This window comes from Plectropomus leopardus, chromosome 20 (assembly GCF_008729295.1).
Source record: "Plectropomus leopardus isolate mb chromosome 20, YSFRI_Pleo_2.0, whole genome shotgun sequence".
NCBI lineage: Eukaryota > Metazoa > Chordata > Actinopteri > Perciformes > Serranidae > Plectropomus > Plectropomus leopardus.
Window position 1 is genome coordinate 17451757 of NC_056482.1, and position 21078 is coordinate 17472834.

Sequence of the window (21078 nt, forward strand, 5' to 3'; positions counted from 1 at the left end):
CGCTTGGCAGGTCCATCATACTGGCTTTGGTTGCTTTGGCTGTCTGTGTTAACGGACATATTGCCTGCAACTTTTTTGTATTTTTTTGCAGTGAGAATGATAGTCTGGCTTGCAGTCAGGGGATTTGGTTGTTATTTATGTGTGAGTTCTTTTGTGTGCCTGACAAGATACCAAATGCTCTGGTATCATGCAAATTGATATATCAGAGTAATATAAACTGATATCAGAACCATCTGTTGGTTGGTCTGTTCAGGGGTTACCACATGGAAAAAAGTGCTTGAAGAGAACAATGGCCTGATATTTTCACCTCCTCTCACCTTGAAAACAGGTAATTTAAATTTTGGAGAGCAGAGATAAAGAGAAAAGGGAACAGGCTTTCGGAGTAATGCAGCACAGATTTCTTTTGTCGAGGGTGGTAATGTTTTCCTTTTATAGCCGTGGAGAGGCTGGGTGGGCTAAGTGTGCTTTTTCAGGAGGCAAATGGGAAGACTACACCCCATTTGGGATTTCAGATTGTAGCTCCCCAAACTGTTCACATTTCATACATTCATGTAAAAAAAAGTAGATATTCTGGAGCAGAGCATCAAATCCATTTTGAGATTAACTCATGGGGAAGAGTTCTTTGGGCAAAGGGTATCCTCACATCCTTGCAGGTTGTAATTTTATGAGGCATAGACAGAGTTTACATGCACTTATCCTGAATCAGCCTTCTCTCTTACCTCAGCCAAACAGCTGCACCATTCCTCCACTATCTGCAGCCCCTCTGGTGGCCTGAAAGTGAACAGAATATTTAAAAAGTACAAGATTTACAGCTATTTAAAAAACAAGGCAATTTTAAACTCAAAAAAGTGCCATCAAATTATACAAATAGACATCTGGCATGAAGGAAAACCAACTGAATAATACAGGAAAGTATTCACAGACCTCGAGAGAAGCTTCCAGCCTGCCTATTACAGATATGCAGTGCATTTTCACGGAGGGTTCAAGCGTTAGAGTGAAAAATTCACTTTCAAAGGCCATTCTAACCCATCAAGAAAACTTCTGAGGAGAAAAAACACTGACTGGCAAATCCCGCTGAGGCTCAGAACCTGTTGCAGTAGCAGCTTCATTTTCAGGCCTGGTAATCCTTTTCCTGTGACTGACCCCATGGGATGGAACTAAAGCCTGAGTACATCACTGTAAGCAAGATTGACAGTAGCCCTATGTCCTCTATCACAACTTCTATTAATCAAGTGCTCGTTTCCTCCTCATGTATACCAACTTTTTATACCGGACTCTTCACCACTTTGGTCTAGACCAGTGACAGTCAACTTACGGCCGCCAAATTTTGCCCCGGATCAGGAGCTGGGTGACCCCCCAGCTATTTTCTAATTCACAATGGAAATAAAGTGATTCACACTGGGGAATGTTTTTGTGCTTTTAGTATATATACACACGCACACACACACACACACACACACACACACACACACACACATATATATAGGGTATAAGTGTCCTAAAATCCTAGATATGTACTAAAAACCCTTAGAAATTTCCTAATATCTTGAAAATGTTCTAAAATCCTAGATAAACATCTAGGATTTTGCTGGCCCCTGGCCTCCTGTCATTTTGTCATTTGGCCCCCAAGTAATATATATACTTGGGGGCCACTAATACTAAATGGTATAGTATGACATCTTCTCAAGATAGTATTAATACCAGTATTGTCTCAAATGGGTAAATTTCCACATCTTTATTTTTTTTCTTGCAGTCAAAATATGATGCTTCGTCTCAGCAAGCTACAGGGCTCTCGCTTCGATTTCGATTGTTGGAGGAGAGAAACCGAGCTCTGAAGCTTGAAGTAGCCACGCTTCGCCAAGAGAAACAGCAGTACAGGAAACTGGTAAATTTCCACTCCTACCACCCCACTTTTGCCTTTTTTCCTTATATAGACATGCACATAATCTCTGTGTTTTGCAGTGAATCTGCGGTGCTCATATTTAAGATGACATTTTTTTTTGCCTGCAAATGAGCACATCATCATACACATTTTACTGATAACTCCTCTCGAATTGAAACTGAAGATGTGATTATCATGGCACTCATCACTGCATATATGTCAGTAAGTCGCTATGTTCAAGTTCCTGTTGCAGCTTATATTCTTCAAGGACGCAGCTGTGTATAGCGGAGTGACTTGCATGGCCCTGTGCATATAAACTCCCTCTGATTGGTTCTGGTAATGCCAGACGTGGGCATGTGTAATGTGCTGTAAAATAGATAAGGAGGGGCGTGTGGTTCAGTGTGTAGCATGATTATATGTGTGTGTATTTTTGTTTGCATTGTATGTTTGTGCATGCATTTGTGTATTTAGTCCTTAGGAGGCCCCCCCAGGTGGTCTCAGATGGCAAGGTGTGTGAGCCGTTGTCTTGGCAACATGCCCATCTGCAGGAGCATGGACAGACTGGCAGAGAGGAACTGACATAACATAATGGCTGCTTCACTTATAAGCCTCAATGGCTTGAAATTAGTTTCGGTAAAATAGAGCGAAACCCGCACGCCACAGTCTGCATTTACAAACGGTTTATTGATGATGTTTCAGATCAGTGTAGCTCTCAGGCTAAAATGCTTTGTCACACCACTCATTTGGTTTGTGATTGAGAGCATCGTCGCCTTTTTCTCATTGATGTGGCATAGAAGCACCTGAATTTATAGTGTAGCTCATATAAAAGTAATGGATGGAGCCACCATGATGTCACCCATTGGTTTGTGGATTCACATTTTGAAACCTTGAGTTAGGCATCTTGGCCAACATCATCTTGAATTTTTGGAGCTGGAAGTGGCCATATCTGGAAGAGAGGGTGGAGCTGACTTTATACCCAGGGATCCAACGATAGGCAGCAACAAAGACCCTTCATTATGGCAGCTTCCTGAGCATCCTGAGGGTGAGGAGCTCATTGTCTTCTCAATTTGCAGACATTTTCTTTTGCTGTTCTTCTGTAAGTTAGCCGCTATCTGCTGCTTGCTGCTTTTCAGAAGTCCAGTGTGTAGGATTTAAAGGCATTTATTGGCAGAAATGATATATAATATACATAACTATGCATTCATCTAGCTGTTTATGTACAAATCGGTCCTCTTAGGGCAGAACCATTATGTGTAAAACTTCCCAAGAACCACTGAGCACTCCTCTCTCGCTATATGAGCCGAAAACCCCTTGCAACAAAGCACATAGTTTACTTTTTTTGCATTTTCTCTCTCATCTGAACATATTAACACCTTTCTGTTCCACAGCAAGAAATTTATGGCGCCCTGCCCAGTGGGAGATTTTTTTTTTCATCTTCACAGCCAAATCCTTGGCACGAACCATGTCTATCACCAGAGCTAACATGCAGTCGTCAGCAACATAACTCAATAATGTTACATAATTATGTATGTGTGTGTGTGCGTGTGTGTGCATGTGTTTTTCATATACGGCTAGATACTGTTGGAGGTAGTCCAGCTGGGTGCCTGGCAGTCTTTTTGCTGTCACTGCTGACAGCTACACTATCACAGACTGCATCATGGTCATTCATGCAGAGACGGACTCAGCTATGGATCAGTTAGACTCAGAGAAGCTCAGTCATGAGAGTGGGTTTGCTCATGCAGATATACTGTACTGTGGGCTTATACTTGGCGAGGGTATTGAAAGAATAGAAAAGATATATCACATCCATCAGTTTTGACTTTAATTCTGAATCAGTTTTCTTTCTGTTTGATATTTTTTTTCTGTGAGTTGAAGGAAATTAAATTTGTGTTTATAAACAGCTCTTGATAATAATTGAGTTCACAGCTCGGCTAAATGTAGTGGGTGATGGTTGAAATATGCCTGTAGCAGATTCAAACAAAACACTTATTAGATTGAAGATAAGAGATTAAAAAGATATGATGATACAAACACACACACACACACACACACACACACACACACACACACACACACACACACTCAAACACCACTTGCACAAACCAGATGGCTGATTAGTTATGGTTGAAATTATTTGCTTCAAGGCTCTATGAAGCCACAGTTGATAACTTTTATCAAAATATTTTTCATTGTATTTGCTTAAACTGTTTCTGTATCCTGACAGTAGAATGTGAGAAAGATAATCTGTGAAAAAAATAATTTTCCTCTGCGTCCTTCTTGTGCTTCTTTTGGCATTTGTGAAAACCCAAAGTCGTCAGTCATGGCAATCACTGCTTGTGAACTTCGGTCAAACTGTCAAACTAGGCGACACCCAAATACTAACAAATATGAATCAAGATTCTGCGTTGTCCATGTCTTACCTCAGAGGTTTTCAGAAACATATATTAGTGTACTGTTGAGCTGCATAATGAGAGTTTGCTTTGTTTGGTTTGGGCACAGTCACAAATATTATCGTTGTACAGCTAAACAGTACACTAAAATGTGTTTCTGTAAACATTTGAGGTGAGAAATAATAATAATTTTAATAAATAATTGATTCATATTTGATTTGTGCTGCTTGGTTTGACAGTTTAACAGCAGTTGATGAACAGTGATTGACATTATTTTTTTAAAGCAGTATTTTATTTAGGTTTTTAGATCAGACAGAAAATACCAATCACACATGACAGCAATATCATATGTACCATAAGGGATGAAACAATAATAATAATAATAATAATAATAATAATAATAATAATAATAAATTTTAAAAAATGAGATTCATTCAGATGCAGTAGATTCTTTCAAATGCCATCAGGAGCACTAAGGAGACAGAGGAACATGTTTTTTTTTTTCAAAAATCATCTGTCTCAAACACTACTGTGTGAATAAAGTGAAAATTTCAATATGACAGAAGAAATGATCATAAAAGTTATCAACTACAGCTTTAATTTCAAGAATATTCTATGTATCAGTTGTTGTGTATCAAATCCCATTATTGGTCACAGCAGCATGAGCTCGTTTCTACCCCCTGTTGTTGGGTGGGTGCATAAAATTTAGCCATTTTTCTAAATGTATGTTTTAAAATTGTTCTGATGGCATATGTTTTTCTCTGTAGAAAACATGAAGAAGAAAAGTAAGAACTTCAGACTAGAAATTACATAATATCAAAGCAGCTATGATCAGTGTTTTTATATAAACAATGAATCCCAAGACTCCTTTATGTGAAAGGGGCCGTTTAATCTGTTAGACTCACGTTCGCCAGGTGGCCAGGAACACGACACAAAGTGAATGATAATGTTGTTCCGTATCTGAAGGATGTGTCAATAGGCGACTGTTTGCTAAACACACGCACCGTGTCGATTTAAAAGGTGGTAACGTGTCATCATTGTGTCCACAGCTTGTTTCCACTCCCCCCAGTGACAAAAAAAAATCTGATACTGCAGGTTAAATAAAATAATTGCACATTTCATGATTAACCCAAATCATAAAATCCCAGTTTGTGCACAGTGCCTCACAGTTTGGTTCCATTCTGGTTGAGTGTATATGGTTCTTATCCAAGTACAGACAGTGTACTTGAGTATTTGGTTCGAATCCAATGTGGTATCAGTTGCCTGGACATCTGCATGTCTTTCGGCAGTCGATGCTGGCTCCCTCCCAAAAATTGCTTCCCTATTGTGGTGAAAGAGCTTGCATGCCCATTTCATTGCAAGGCGACAGAGGGCCTTGACTAAGGGCGACTATGGATCCGCATCTTTAGGGAAGGAGTGACCACACCCAGATCAATGAAAAATAATGAAACTGGGGCCCTCTTTTTACTTGAGATGGGCATGAGTACTGAATTCCTTGATATGAACATCAGTATTCATTTAGTGTATGAGGTAATCCCTTTTTTCTTTGCTTTGTAACAGAAAACAGAAATGTAAATTTTCTATATAAAAGACAGGAAGCAGTTGATGTACTGCTATCAAAACTCTAAATTATTTAAAAATAAAATAAAATACACATCAAAACTCATAAAATATATATAAAAAAAAAGCAGATGAAAAAATACCCACAAAACTCATATATATATATATATATATATATATATATATATGGTAATTGATTAAAAACAAAACATCATGTTTTATAAACTGGTGTTTTCTATGCAAATATTTCAATCTGTAAAGTAACTTAACTGTTCAGATAAATGAAGTGAAGTAAAAAGTACAATATTTCCCTCAGAAATACAGTGCTGCAAAAGTATAAAATTACATGAAAAGAAAATACTCAAGTAATGTTTAAGTACCTCAGATTTGTACTTTGTTACAGTACTTGAATAATTGTACTTAATTACATCCCACCACTCCTGCTTTTCGCTTAATTCCCCTATTGTATAGGTGGATGCTCGATGACGCTGTCGGCTGCAGTACTTGCCTAAAGTCCACAGCGTTGTTCTGTTGTAATCAATTCTTGTTGTATTGTTGGGAGTGGTCTTGATGGGACGCTTTGGCTAGATTCTCATATCTCTGCGTGCTCTTTCCATCTGTTATTTTGCAACCTAAAAGGCAAGAAGAAATAGGATGGAGGATGGACTGCTTCCTAGAAAAAAATCTCCACAAACAAAAAGCTTTAGAGCGGTTGCCTGGAAACAATCTGTGATAGACAGTCGGAGAAAGCTACCTTGGGTGAGGAATGACCTTCTGTGTGCTGTGTGGCGACTGCTGCTAAAAGGCCACAGCTGTCTCCCTGGACACCATCCCTATGGCAACAATTGTGTACTGCTAGCAGCTGGCGCCCTCAGATGATTGTCCTCATGATGACATGGGCTGTCCCACTGCGAAGAGGAGCAATGTCTAATCAATAATCCCTAATAGCCATGTTGTCTCAGCTGACCCAGTAATCTCCATTTTAACTCCCTCTAATCAAAGACGCACAGACAAACAGGGGTTAATAATAGTCTGGTGTAATGTAACACAAATCAGCTGGAAAAATAATTCCACCACCCACAGGATGTTCAGAAAATTCTCATTGTTTTGACTTGCAGGGCCGTTTTAACAGCTAGTATTAGACGGGTGTGTTTCGGCTGAAGTTTCTATTCTTCTCTTAATTGAGTTTAGCTCAGACTGTGTTCTTTCAGACGGCTCGAGTTGTCTCTATGTAACTGCATTATCCTCTTTTCCCAGTCCATTTTCCAGTCCATTCCTTGTCTTGTTACTTAAGTAAAACTACTGAGAGCAAAGGCAGAGCACAGCGGGCTTTAACCTTTAGAAGAACAGAAAAGAGGAAAACATGCTCAAGGTTTTTTCTCTTATGCTGCGGTATGCTGTGTGCCAGACAACTCGGAGGTAGAGATTTTCCGAACTTCTACTAGAAAAAGTACAATGGAAGCCGCTCAAAGTTGCAAGTGGAACCATATCCTTTGATATGAAATATGCTGATGCTTGATTAAGATCTTTGTGTTTTTTGAGGTTGGCGTGTATGCAGCCTGGTTTTGCGAAGTCTCTTAACTGTTGGTTGCCTAGAAGTCTCTTTCAGTGCTGCTGGACATGATATTTGCAATTGTCCCGATAATGGAAATTCACCAGGATTAACTTATTGTTGGTGTTTTTTTTTTTTTTTACTGGTGATCCACAATAACGTGTATTGTCCAATTCCTAACAAGGGCACAGCTCAGTGTCATTGTAAATATTAGATCCTGAATCAGTTCATACAGAAATGTATCAAATACTAAGGTAAAACAACAACGCTCACACCCACAGTCAGTGTGGCCTATTAGATAACATCATACATTTAAAAGCTCAAGCAGTTAGCAGCTTGCTAGTTGTAGTGCTAGCTTTGTTTGTCACATGATCCTCACTTTTTTATGTTGTCTGAGTCTCTTTCATAATTCTTATATTCCTTTTTACCCCTCACATCTCCTCTGTTCTTCAGCATCTTTCCCCACGACCCAATCTGAAACTGTGATTAATGTGTAGTCGGATTTTGACACAAAAATCATCTGGTATAATATGGAAAAGAGCATGTTTTGGCTTAAATTACTCAGGTTTTTTCTGGGCACAATCCTGGAGGAAAGTGCGGTCATTAAAAAGGAACAATTCTGATACACCATCTACGCTAGCGACGCAGCGACCCACTTCTAAAAGACTCGTTTGGTGGCTAAAAGCGGTGACTCACTAAATTATGCTTGGTTGTGTGTTGGTCTTAAACAGTAGTCTGCAGCTTGGCAGGCTTCTCAGCCATCACCATTTCCTCTACCTTCTTATGTTAACTCATGTGCTTAGAAACTTTGATACGATACGTGCAAATCTAACCAATCCATGGTTTGCACAGTGAAAACAGGCTTCTCCCCCCCCCTACTTCCTGTCTTAACCTCCTCAGTCACCATGCATGGGTTAACAGAGGCCACTGATGTGGCCTGTGCAGCTTCATGCCTGCAGTAATTTAAGTAGATCTGATGTATATCAGGGAAGGCCATGTCAGCCTATAATCACATTTCAGATATTTTCTGAGAGTTCATTCCAGGCACACATTTTGAAATGAGTTATACTTTCTTCCTGGTAGTGATGGGATAATACTTAAATGATAAAACCAGTGACATTTAAGTTTTCCCTGTGATTGTTATGATTTAGGAAATATTCGAGAAGCTTCTATAGTCTGATCTGCTCTGACTTTTCTTACCGATTCAGACTGTGTTTAACCCTTTGAAAACTGTGATGACATCAGATTTCTTGTGCTGCATTCAGGTGCCTTTCACATACATTTAAACATTTTAAACTTGAGTAGACTGGTTTGATTTCTTTTGGAAACATGGCTTAAAAAGGCAGTGGGCAACTTGGCAAGAGATTTCCCACAAATTGCAAGAATTTAGGAAAAGGTGACAAGGAAATGAAATGGAAAATTAGTTTTAAAAGAGAGAAGGAGAGAGGGTGGGGTCGAGAAGTTTTTAGTTAATAATGATATTAACTTCTAATAGTGGATGATTAATAATAATATAAAAATATGTAAAAATGTACAGATAACTATATTTATAAAAATCAATATATTGTCATTATTGTTATCCATCCATCCATCTATCCATCCATCCGTTCAATAAGAAGTTAATAATAATAATATTAATTGCTAATAATAAATGATTAATAATAGTAATAATAATATAGAAAATGTCCAGAAAACTGTATTTATAATATTAATATTGCAATTATTGTTAACTATATTATCTGAATTTCACATAATTTTCTTGAAAGTCATAACTTGTAACTTCTTCCTGTGTTTTTGACAGAAATCAAGCCAATTTCCTCAGATTTCAAATGTTAATTGAGTGTTTTCAGTTGTATCAAAATCTGCACACTTTACATTTAACTCCAACTAAATGGATTTACGGATCATGACCATATTAAGTAATTTAAAGTATAGCATATGCATAGATTTATCGTGAGATATGATCTGTTACACCACATTTATTAATGTACCTCACAGTGCTGCTTCTTAGGCTGATTTCATCCCTCTTTGAGTTTGAGCTGGCTAAAGAAACAGAAATAAAACAAATCTGTGAATAATGTTCACAGAGACACACAGTTACATAAATGTCCAGCACTGGCTCGATTTCAGGGCACACACTGACGCAAGTGTGCGAAACAAATTTGCCGTCCATCTTGTGAGAGCACTGAATCACATTAGCTTTTAAAACCGCAGAGGAAAAATAAATTCTGTTGCATCAGAAGGAAAATGTGCTAAAAATACGACCCTGTCAAAAAATGTAGGGCCCTCCTGGATTAATTGAAAATCCCCTTAACCGGATTAAATCATTTTAGGGGCTAACTGTGGTATACCCACACTCACACTCACACATGCAGGGACACGCATGAGCCCCCACACATAAGCTGATGTCAATATGATATAATTACGCATTGTGACAAGGAAGTGTAGGCAGTGTGATCGCAAATGTGTTGTGTGTTGTAGTTAAAGGCTAAAAGCTGTGAAACTGTGAGGATTAGAGTTGGAACAGACTGAAAATGAAATAATTGGTCGCATGGGGATAAAATTGAGCCCCCTCCAATTTATGCACGTAGAATTTTAGTTTGGGTAGTGTTTTCAAAAAACTTTATATTAAAGCAGCCCAATATAATTTGAGCGTCTCTGTGGGAGTTCTATAAGACTATCAGTGTGGAGTAAAATTACAGAAATGATGATTGTATTTAGAGGCTGGCTGTAAAATATTTGGATTGTTCTCCATAAGGAAGCCATTATTGCAGGGATATTCAACTTGCTTTGCTTGGGGGCCACTTTTATAAAATGACAGGAGACCAGGGGCCAGTCTCAGCAGCCCGATACACGTTTCTAGGATTCTTACACATTTGTAGGATTTTAAGACATTTATGGGATTTCAGGACTTTTCTAGGACTTAAGAATGTTTCTCAGATATAAGGATCTTTCTAGGATTTAGGACATTTATAGGAATTGGGACATTTCCAGTGTTTCAGAACATTTCTTGGATTTTAGGACATTTCTAAGATTTCAGGACAAGTATAGGATTTTAGGACATTTCAGTTATTTTAGGACATTAGGGCTTATGTAGGACCTCTGTCAGGGGATCCTGCATTGGCACCTTTTTTGGTCAACAACCTCTGTTTTGATGCCATTTATGCACTCTGGCACCTTATGTATACTAAAAGTACAAAAACAATTCCCAGTATAAATCACTCTATTTTTTGACATTTACATTTTTGGCTTTGAGTGAAATATTTCAATAATGATTGGGTGGGTTGCCATGAAATGAAATAGACATTTAGAATTCCCTCAGGATGCTTTATGAAAACATAAACAGTGATGCCAAGCAATGATGAGTCTTTTTGCAATGTCATCTGCCACATTGAAAGTAACGCCTTGTAGATCACATGGATTTTGGTCGACCAAGAAAAAAAAAAGAAAAGTTAAAAAACAAAAAAGTAAAAATAAAAATATATGTTTTTTCGTTTTTTTTCCTTTAACATAATTGAAAAATTGATATACAATTACAATGATTATAAATATTTTTTTTTCTGGACATTTTGTCCTAGTTTATAATAAATTTCTGATAATTCTTCTCCCCTTTTAAAGACTCACTTAAGGTCATTTTCTTCATCACCTTTCACTAATTTCTTGCACTTTGTGGGACATCTCTTACCAAGTTGTTTTACACAAATTTGCCTTCCTTTAATAATCAAGTGATAGGCCTTAAAATGCTATACCTTATTCATCAACAACATTATAAGATATGTGTATGTTAGTAAAGAAAATAGCAGCAATCAAGACCCTGTTCAGTTAGTGTCGTGGCTTGAGTCAGGGAGCAGAGGAGAGGAGGGAGGGTCTACCGGCAGCAGCCGGCATCATGCTGGCTGCTGTCATTTCACTCAATTTGGCAGTCAGGCAGGAAGGTCCAGACTGTGGATGTACAGGGCAGCTCTCCAATAAACCATCCTTATCTAGATCCAGGACTCCGAGATGTCTGTTTCCTGCTGCCAATGATACCTCTCCTCCTAACAGTAGCGTCTGATGGAGCTGATGGTTGTAGCAGTGGAGCTGGCTGATTAATTCAACAGAGTGGATTTCCGCAGCTCGCTGCACACGCGTACAGCCAGAGAGAGAGGGAGAGAGGGAGAGAGCGTGTAAGAGAAAAGGAGAAAATGATGGAGGAAGGGTGTTAAGGAGGAGGGTCTTCGGGGGTGGGGAGAGAGTGAGAGGAAAGGGAGAATAGGAAAGAGAGAGTGTGTGGAGAGGGGGCGGAGGAAAGAGAGGAGAGAGAGAGAGAGAGAGAGAGAGAGAGACACGCAGGCCCCCGAGCTGCTACTGATGCTGCTGCTGCTGCTGCTGATGCTGATGCTGCTGCAGCCGTTTGACAATTCCCCACCCAGAGAGAGCCGGGAAGAAGGGAGGAGATCAGAGCAAGGAGGAGGAAGGAGTAAGCGACACCTCAGTCAAGATGCTCCTGTGCTAGCCAACACGCACGGTAAATACCAATCCTTTATCACCACTCTGCTCCCTCTTTACAGCACGCTGTATATCTCCGTCTCCGCATCATTGGCCTGAGTGTGTTTGTGTTTGATTTAGCTCTGTTGGTCCTATATTTAGTGCACAGGGTTAGCATAGCCAAGCAGCTGGGGAGAACCTGTCTGTGCAGCTGCTGCAGGAGGAGACAGACATCCACAGAGAGGTGGAGATGAGATCAGGATTTGAACATTTTGTCTATTTTGGGACTTAATGAGGAAAAAGCCAGCTTCTCTGTGTCTTGTATCAGGGGCCACCTGTTTGGAGATGTGTGGGTGTGTGCGGTGTGTGCTGAAGGGTGGGGGCGGGGGTTACGGTGTATGGGTCTGACGGTGTGTTTGTGGCTTGGAAAGGTTAGTGTGTGCATGTGAGAATGTGTGTGCGTATTTTTCCGTAAGGTGCCTTTTGACTGTGGTCTGACGGATCTAATCTTTCCATGTGCACATGCATTATGATTTGGAAAGCAGCACATGTAGACACATGTTCACATGAGCACTTAGACACACTGGGAGAGAGACAAACGTGTGGTGCTTTGTCAAACAAATTGATTTTGCGTGTGTGTGCGTGTGTGCTTTGACGTTATCAGCTCCTGTAACCGGAGCTTTTCCTGGTTCCTGCCTGCTGAGAGGTTGCCAGGTGTTGGTGATGAATATTAACCCGCTTGTGGCTGATTGACACTTGTTCTCTGTTTTTTTCTTTTATCCTCTTTAGGCAAAGTCCCTCTCCGTGTGCACGGGGAAGGTGGTATATTCTTTACAATGATTTGTTTATTTAGGTATACCTACAGTAGATAAAATGAATACAGTCAATACAACAAGCCTTTAATTCCTGCCTTCATGTTCTGCTTTTTGTTGAAACTGTCATAGAGATATTAGTTCAACTTCATGGTCCATGTGGAGACTATAGTTTGTGCTGCTGTGTAATGTGTTGCATTTTATTAAGGTGTTTCCAATATTATAGCAATATAACACAGTTTTTGTGGGCTAAATATCAGGATTTTTTTTCACCTAAAAAATATACACTCATGTTTTCCTTATTTATATAAAGAAAACACCAACTTCACATTACAGTAGAAAGGTTTTTGAATCCCTTTTGAGTCCCTCTCCCTCCCATGTTGCTGCCCGCGTTTGTCCGTTTGTTCCAAAAAATATTGGTGCTCATTCTGTAAATGTGAAATATATCAGTCCCTAAGTGATAGAATATTTTTCATCCAGGTAGTTTTGCCACGGTATAGATAAACTGTAAACCCTGGTAAAAACATTGACGGTTATCAGACTGTGTAAATTTGCTTATCCACGGGATTGGAAATATAAAAAAGAAAAAAGGAAGGAGAATGCCACCTGCGCATGTGCAGTCAGTCAGGCTTTTTATACATACTTTCATCAACCAAAATGGGTTCATGTTTCAGTTATAATTAAGCATTTGTTCAACCAAAAAACACTATTATTTTCATTCATTTAAGGGCCATTATAACAACAGTTTAGGAATACTATTACACTGGGATATTTTCTGAGACGGTTATTATACCGTGAATCTCTCATACTGTTGCAACCCAATCAGAAGTGTTAACCAGCTTTTTAGAGATGCAGAGCTTTAAAACCTAAACTTTACTAATTAGATCAGTGAGTGATTATTTTGGTGAAAAAGTTTGAAAAGATATGGTTAGCAAGTAAAAAAAACTGCAAGGCTATGTTAAAGTCTTGGTGACAGTTAAGTATAACTGTTATACACAGTATATACAGTATTTTTCCTTTCACATTTTGTGCACGGAGCATGTGTAAAATATTCATTCATTTGTCCACATAAATTATACTACTTCATTTATATTTCATTTGTTTGTATTTTGGCCCTTTAATTCTTATTGCGATATTTTGTTTCTTAGACTCAGATTTTGCTTGTACTTGTGTGATAATCTTTTTTTTTTTAAAGATATTTAAGGAGCATTGTTAGAGGGTGCCTGATGCCTAAGATTTTCATAGTCAGCGGTCAGTGTTGGGGAGTAACTAATTACATGTAACAGAATTACATTATTAAATTACAGCATAAATGTAACTGCAATCTGTTACAGTTACTAAAAATTACAGTTAATCAAAATATTATTGAATACAGAGGTGTTAAATCCAAATGCATTCTTTTAGGTACAAAAGCTGATATGTAGAATTTAACAGTAATTCTGTTGCTTTGCAGCTTTTCACCATGCAGGAGTGTTTTCTTTTTGCATATTTCCGGACGATGCGGGTCAAAAGTCTGAGGAATTCAAATGCGACACCTATGCACTTATATTTTTAAAACTTTTTTTTAATATTATTACCCAGTTTATACATTTGTCAGAAAGCCATAGAAAAGCAATCAAATGCAAAAAATGACATTACTTTGATGAATGACTTAAACGTTACATTACTCGTTACATTTTGACATGGTAATGAATAATCTGTAACCAGTTAGATTCGAAAAGTAACCTCCCCGACACTGCCAATGACTGTTAGGCAGTAGTTTTTGTGCACATAAGAATATACAACTTAAACATGATGAGCTGAGGTTAGTCAAAGCTCTCCGTACATTGCCAGTCGCTCAGCGGTTGCTTTCTCTGTTGGATGTGGGTGTGTTACTATACGATCTTAGAACAAGCGTGTGTGGAGGTTAGAGTCTACATAGTTCATATGCCTGCACCATGCATATGTTCGAATGTATGGCTGCGTGGGCGGGTGAGAGACTGAAGGAGAAAAAGGAGAGAGAGAACGACTTGGTCTCTTTTTGCAGCATTTTGCTGTAACTTTCGGTTTCTCACTCTCTCTCCGTTTACCATCATTTGTCTCTCCTTTTCCTTTTTGTGCCACATGAAGGTATGAAAATCAGATAGTAGAATTTAGGGGAAAATCTTACCCTCCCCTTATCACTCTTCTTTTGCACCACCCTCCCATCTCTTCTTCTTCATCTCCATGCGGCAGACTGGTCGGCTGTGCCAGCTGACGTTCAGTTGCATGCCAGAGGGTGAGAAGGAGAGAGGGGAGGAAAGAAGATAGGGGAAATGAAACTTGTGTTTTCAGTCTCATGGCTGATTTCCTTGCTCCTCTCCTGAGATTATCAGTGAGTCTGGCAGCCAGAAGACACCCTCTTTGACTAATCAAAATGTTCCTCGGGACATACAGACGCTGCAATAATCCCGCAGCAGAAGCGGCCTTGTAGGGGTGTGGCAGCACATATCAATAAATGCATACTGTATGTACACATGCACTATAACACGAGGAGACAAAGAGCTACACATCACCTTTGTGTGTATTAATCACATCTTTACTCTGGATTACATGCTGTCATACACATTGTCTCTGTAATATTTACGGAGCACGCATGCTTACACTTACTGTACTACACATCCACATCATATAGTTGACTTTGTGACGTGTATTGTATATTTATTGCACACACACTGTTCTGCAGGTTTAAATAACAAACAAATGAGACAGCTTTTGTTTGCTGTCGTACATTCAGACAATTAAAGGGCATCAGATACGTTGGATGTGATACTTCATCACTACTTTTTATCATCCTGACACTCCATACCTGAAAGAGAACAGTTTCTATAGCAACCCCATCATCCCCTCCCCTCACCCCCTCACCCCCTCACCCCCGTTGTGTGTATGTGTGTGTGTTTGCACATGCAACGCTGTGTAGCTCCGAACACATTCCTGAATATGAGTGAGTGCTGTATCGATTGCGAGCATACACGCACATAAGCGTTGATGTCATTTAGCCAACGGGGGAAGCAGAGAGGGAAACAATAAAGGAACATTTCCTCAGCACATTTCCTGGCAGCTTTTCAAGATACACAGAAGTTATATTAAAGGAAAGACACAAAGCACTGCAGAGGGGGGAAGGCAAAGAGAGGAGGGTGGGGCAAAGAGAGAAAGTGAGATGTGGGAAAGAGGGAGTGTGGGGAGTAAATGGATGTCTGATTGAAGTCTAAATACAAATACAGTTTGATAGGAAAAAATGTGAGAAGCACTTCATTTATCTCGTCATGCAGGTGGTGCTCCTTTTCCCAGTTCATGAAATGAATGGGTGCAGATGGGTATTTGAAGGAACAGTGTGTAAGATTTAGAGGGATTTAGTGGCATCTAGAGGTGAGAATGCAGATTATAACTAGCTGAAACTTGTCTTGTTCATTACTCAGGAGGTTTTTACCAGGAGCTGAATTATCCACAGAGCTCTCTCTCTCTTTCCAAAACAATCAGACAAGGTTATTTAAACCAGTAAAAACACTGAATAATAATTTCATTTTTGCTGTTCAACATGGCGGAAACGGGCCACTAGTTATTTTTTTCTGATAACTTAATGTGTGCTCATCTCATTCGACGTTCAGAAGGTTTTTACTGGGAGCCAAATTATCTACAGAGGTTTCTTCCTCTCTAAAACAAACAGAACGAGTCATTAAAACCAGTAGAAACACTGAACAAAGCAGTGACACGTTAAAAATGAGTGTTTCTCCTATGATGTTTGGTGTGTCACAGATGGACCTCTGATCCCTGATAACTTAAGATCCAGACAACCAGACTTTCAGATCCAGATGTTTTTAACCAGGTTTTAACCAGAGGGTTTTAACCAGGAGCAGAATCATCCACAGCTGTCTCTTCCTTTCCAAAACAAATGGACCAATAGAAACCGTTTTCAATCCGATATCTTGAGAGGTCACGGGACCCCTGTGCAATGACTAAATGCCGATGCCAAAATTTAGCCTAAATTTGGAGCGTCATTTAGCCTCCTTCCTGATATGGTGGATTTCTTTGGTCTTTTAGTTTCAAATGATATTGGTATCATCACTTTATCTGTAAAACCCAGTCTGGTACAGTCTCTTCAAAAAGGATTGCTGACCTGTGATTAACATGATTTAAAAATATAATGTGTTCTGTATAGACCTTAATTGCATCACATTTAAGATAATGTTGACAGCCCTAATTTTTAGATATTTTTTCTGTCTGCTTCATCTGCCATCTTCACTTTACAGAGTATTAATTAAGGACAAGCATACAGAGTCCTCTGGATGACATCGCTAAAAGCCTCGATATGACCTCAAACCGACTTTTATTATGTTGTAAGTTCTGGCATGTGTTGCAGACCAAAGTGCCTTTTCAAAAACTTAATTTTGTGGCCTATTTGGTTTTGTATAGCTACATAATTTCACCTGCTAGGCTCGAGGAGCCCTTTAGCTAAGACACATGCTGATAAAAGGCCTGTTAAATCCGCAGCACTAATTGTCTCCCACTGTCTCCTGTACTTTTTTTAGTTTGTCTTCTCTGTCTCTTTCCCCTTTTCTTTCTTCCTCTTCGGCTCTGGTGATCACACCTTTCTCTCGCTCTCTGTTCCTCTAAATAACTACCTGTTTACCTAAATTGAACCTGCCTTGTGCCTCTGTCTTTCCTACGTTTTCCTTCACTCAACTCCTTCCATTCTGTTTCTTCCAGCCCCCAGTGTTTTGTGTCTGGAAGGGCTTGAATGATTAAACATAAGACAGGAGCCTTTGGTGGACTGAACACCAAGGGCAACTGGATGGAGGGAGGGGGGAGGAGTACACAATGTCAGATAGAGCAGCCTGTTCAGGTACAGATGACATGACAGGACCTGTGCTCCTGTAACTGTCACCTATTGCACTGTGCCACTGAGTCCTGCTCACTCGAGACCTTCAACTCGGTCACATGCATCACAGCGTTACAGGAGCCATTATAGAAGTCTCCATATTTGTGTAATTCGATCCTGAACAGAGTTTCAAGCAGACACATAATAGCAGATATAAATTCATCTATTGTGACCTATTCCCGAGGATTCATTAAAAGTCTTAAAGAGTACTAAATTTAAAAAAAGGCCTTAATTGGTATGAAAATGTCTTAAATCAGTCTTTCAGAGTATTATAAATGCTGAGACATTGGGAGAGGGATATTGTTAATCATTTTTTGACAATGCATTGTCAAATCTCAAAATAATTGGTAAAATGTTTTTTTTTTGTCTTTTTTAAGTAATTTACCAAATAAAAATTCTCGCTGATCAGGATAAAGGAACCAACAACATTTGTATACAAATGACCCTTGCATCCCCCCTGATGTAAAGCAGAGAGGAACATCTAGAAGTCACACTGATTAGCTGACCTGAGAGACTTTAAGTCCATCAAGAAATGTACTCAGGGACTCCAATGTGTAGTGCCTAATAGATAAACACAGAAATATCATAATGAATTCCATAATCTACTGACTGCTAATGAAAAGAGTCCAACACCAGCACAACCCTCTCCCACAGCGCTTTGTCTTTGTTAGAAGATGGTCTGCAGCATTTTGTAGCATCTGCTGATGAGTATAAATTGCAAGTTTGTATAGCTTCCAGTTGCAGGGGTACTTTAGTTTGCTCTCTTTTGTAATGGGATATATGTGCATACAATTGGTGATACTCACATTTTTTTTTCTTTATGTAGATCTAGGTTGTGAACCCCCATAGAAACCAGAAGGAAGGAAACCTCTACTCAGGCTCTGCCAGTGTATTTCTAGCATACTGTACATTTTAGCAACTGTGCAATGAGGTCAGATGTAAATTATTTAGCACGTTGTGCAGTATGTTTGCCGCAGATTGGGGTTACGTGAGTATGTGTTTGCGGATATTGTGTGTGTGTGTGTCTGTGTATGCACGTATATAGAAATGTGTGTGGTGAAGTGTGTGCATCCCTTGCAGCGTGTCTTTTGTGTATGTGCCAGAGTTTTATGGATTTGCTTGTGCCTGAGCATTTTATGTGCTGGCTTGTCCGTGCGTGTGTGTGTGTGTGTGCACTTGTGTATTCTGAGCTTGAAGTTCCATCCAAGCATTATGTGAGCATGAAGGTCCATCGAAGCACATGTAATCCCTAACCAGCTCTTGGGCTCCTCATTAGCATTACACTGATCTTCCTCCGAACTTATTTTCCAGCGCTCTGATATTCTCTGCGTGGCCCGAGGGAACAATAGGTCCTGTTCACATCAAATGTGTTATGTCATCAATGTGACTGGAAGCTTTGCTGCCCACGTCATGGGAGCCCGATTTCTCTCTCACTGCTCCCACAGTATGTACATACTGTGTGCACACACACTTCAATATGCACATTCCCATGCACTAATAGTCCCCATGGGACACGTCTCGAGAGACGCCAGTGTTCCCCGGAGGGCCTTCCATTTACAGTACAACTGGAGCACCTTCACTTATCACATATAGTATATAGCAGTACATATAGTAGTTTATTTGCTCACATGGGCTCTGTCTGTCTCCCTGGCAACTTTCAGAATGGATTTAAATAGTTTGGACCAAGGAGCAACCTCTGCGGCTGAAATCGAGGTGAATACAAAAAACTGCAGTTCTTTGAATGGCCACTTGAGGCTGGCTCCTGATGTGAGTCAGTCCCCATGGACCCCTGTGTTAAAATGCCTAACTATACAGCAGAAATAAACATGTTTACAGCCTGGTACAAAATACAGTTTTTAGCTCTGTAGCTATTTCCCCGTTCATGACAACTGTACACGAGGTTAATTATTTAAATAGCTCACCCATTTGCATTTTATTAAGGCTTAAAGTTACACATAATTAAAGGCGGGCCACTTTGAGCAGATAGAGTTGTTGGCTTCTAAGTCAGATCCCGCCTCTCACCCAAATATTGTCACTTCTGACTCCTGTAAACTAAGATGGTGATGGCCAAAACGTAAAACTTAAGGCCTAAGTAACCTTTGTTGTATTCCTCACAGGCTCCGCCCTCCACTGTTCACTTTGAGTGTCGTGGATGGAGCCCAATGAATGAACGCCCTGTTGCAGCATTGACCGAGCTCTACTGATCCTGATCGGCTAAAAGTTAGAGGGCAAATCGCCCATAACTGAAGAATTAGCTTTATCTTTATTCAGAATCCACCTTACTTGCTACCAAAGTAACAGTTACTCTTCTCAGAGTTCACACAAAACACAAAAACAAGACAATATATTAAATTGTCACATCGTAGGTAAATTAATGGTTGCTGAGACCCTCATACGTGTTCTATATTCTGGGCTCCACAAGTGTTTGGTTTGGCACATCCTGATTGACTTTAATGTAATATTCAGTTGGCTTATGCATACCCCATAGAGTGCAGTAGAGGGTGGAGCCTGTGTGAGATTGAACACGGCGAAAGTTTTTGACATGAATCAAAAATGCTGTTCTTGGATCGTGTTTCAATACACAATCTGGCAATTTACAGCTTCAGTGACCAAGTATGAGCCAGGTCAAAATCCAACAATGTGACAGCTGCTACGACCCATGTCATAAAAACCAACCAAAAATACATGACACTGACAATATTGATACTGTTAAAAATATTGCAAAGTTGTTTTTTTTTTTGTGTTGCCCTCTTTCTCATGCCTGCAGCCTGCTCCACAAACTCTGAAAATGGCACTGAAGGAAATAACTGAGTAACTTGCATCTTTTTTAAAAAAAAAAAAAAAATGTATTTTTTTTTATGCTACAATTCACCAGGCATTCACCGCACAATCTGACATGCCTCAAAACTAACACTGTACAGTCTGACACGGAGTGCAGTCAAAGTATTAGATCCATCTTGTGCAGTGTGAAATTCAGTGACCCTGTTAGATTGTTGTTATTGCACAGTCTAATAGACGCCTTAAGGCTGCAACTAACAGTGATTTCGAGCGTTGTTCATTCTGTCCTTATTTTTTATGATTAATCTGAATCGTTTAGTCTGTAAAATGTCAGAAAACAGTGAATAATGCCCAGAACAAGTTTCCAGAACCTAATGTGAAGTCATGTTATCTAATAAAAGCATAAATACTAATGCAAACTTTAAAATTTATGTGAGCACTGCTTATATACTGATTACAAACGGCTCATTCATTGGGAAACTTGAATTGGAGCTTGCTTGTTGCAAATTTGGTGAAAGTGGCACTTGCTTGAGAAAATGAAAATCACAGCTATTTGGTAACTGGCCTCAGATGTGTGCCTAAAACTTTTCAGTTGTTTGACATGTGAGAATCAGCTTTGCTTTGTTACTTCATCCTCACATGCTTCCCCCGAGCATCTGCGGAGACTCCAAAGCAAACACTGTATGAACTGTATATGTGTTTACAACACATACACAAGCACAAACATTACAGAATCCAAA

The 21078-nt window shown here is 39.5% G+C and overlaps 1 protein-coding gene across 2 annotated transcripts in view; it reads left to right on the forward strand.

Moving 5' to 3' along the window:
- The window catches only part of rimbp2a (RIMS binding protein 2a), an 86082-nt gene that overhangs the window by 12938 nt on the left and 52066 nt on the right, over nt 1–21078 (forward strand). For both annotated transcript variants that reach the window (XM_042510000.1, XM_042510001.1), the window contains exon 4: nt 1754–1885. In XM_042510000.1, coding sequence (XP_042365934.1) covers nt 1754–1885 — 132 coding nt within the window. The remainder of the gene's footprint in view (nt 1–1753; nt 1886–21078) is intronic.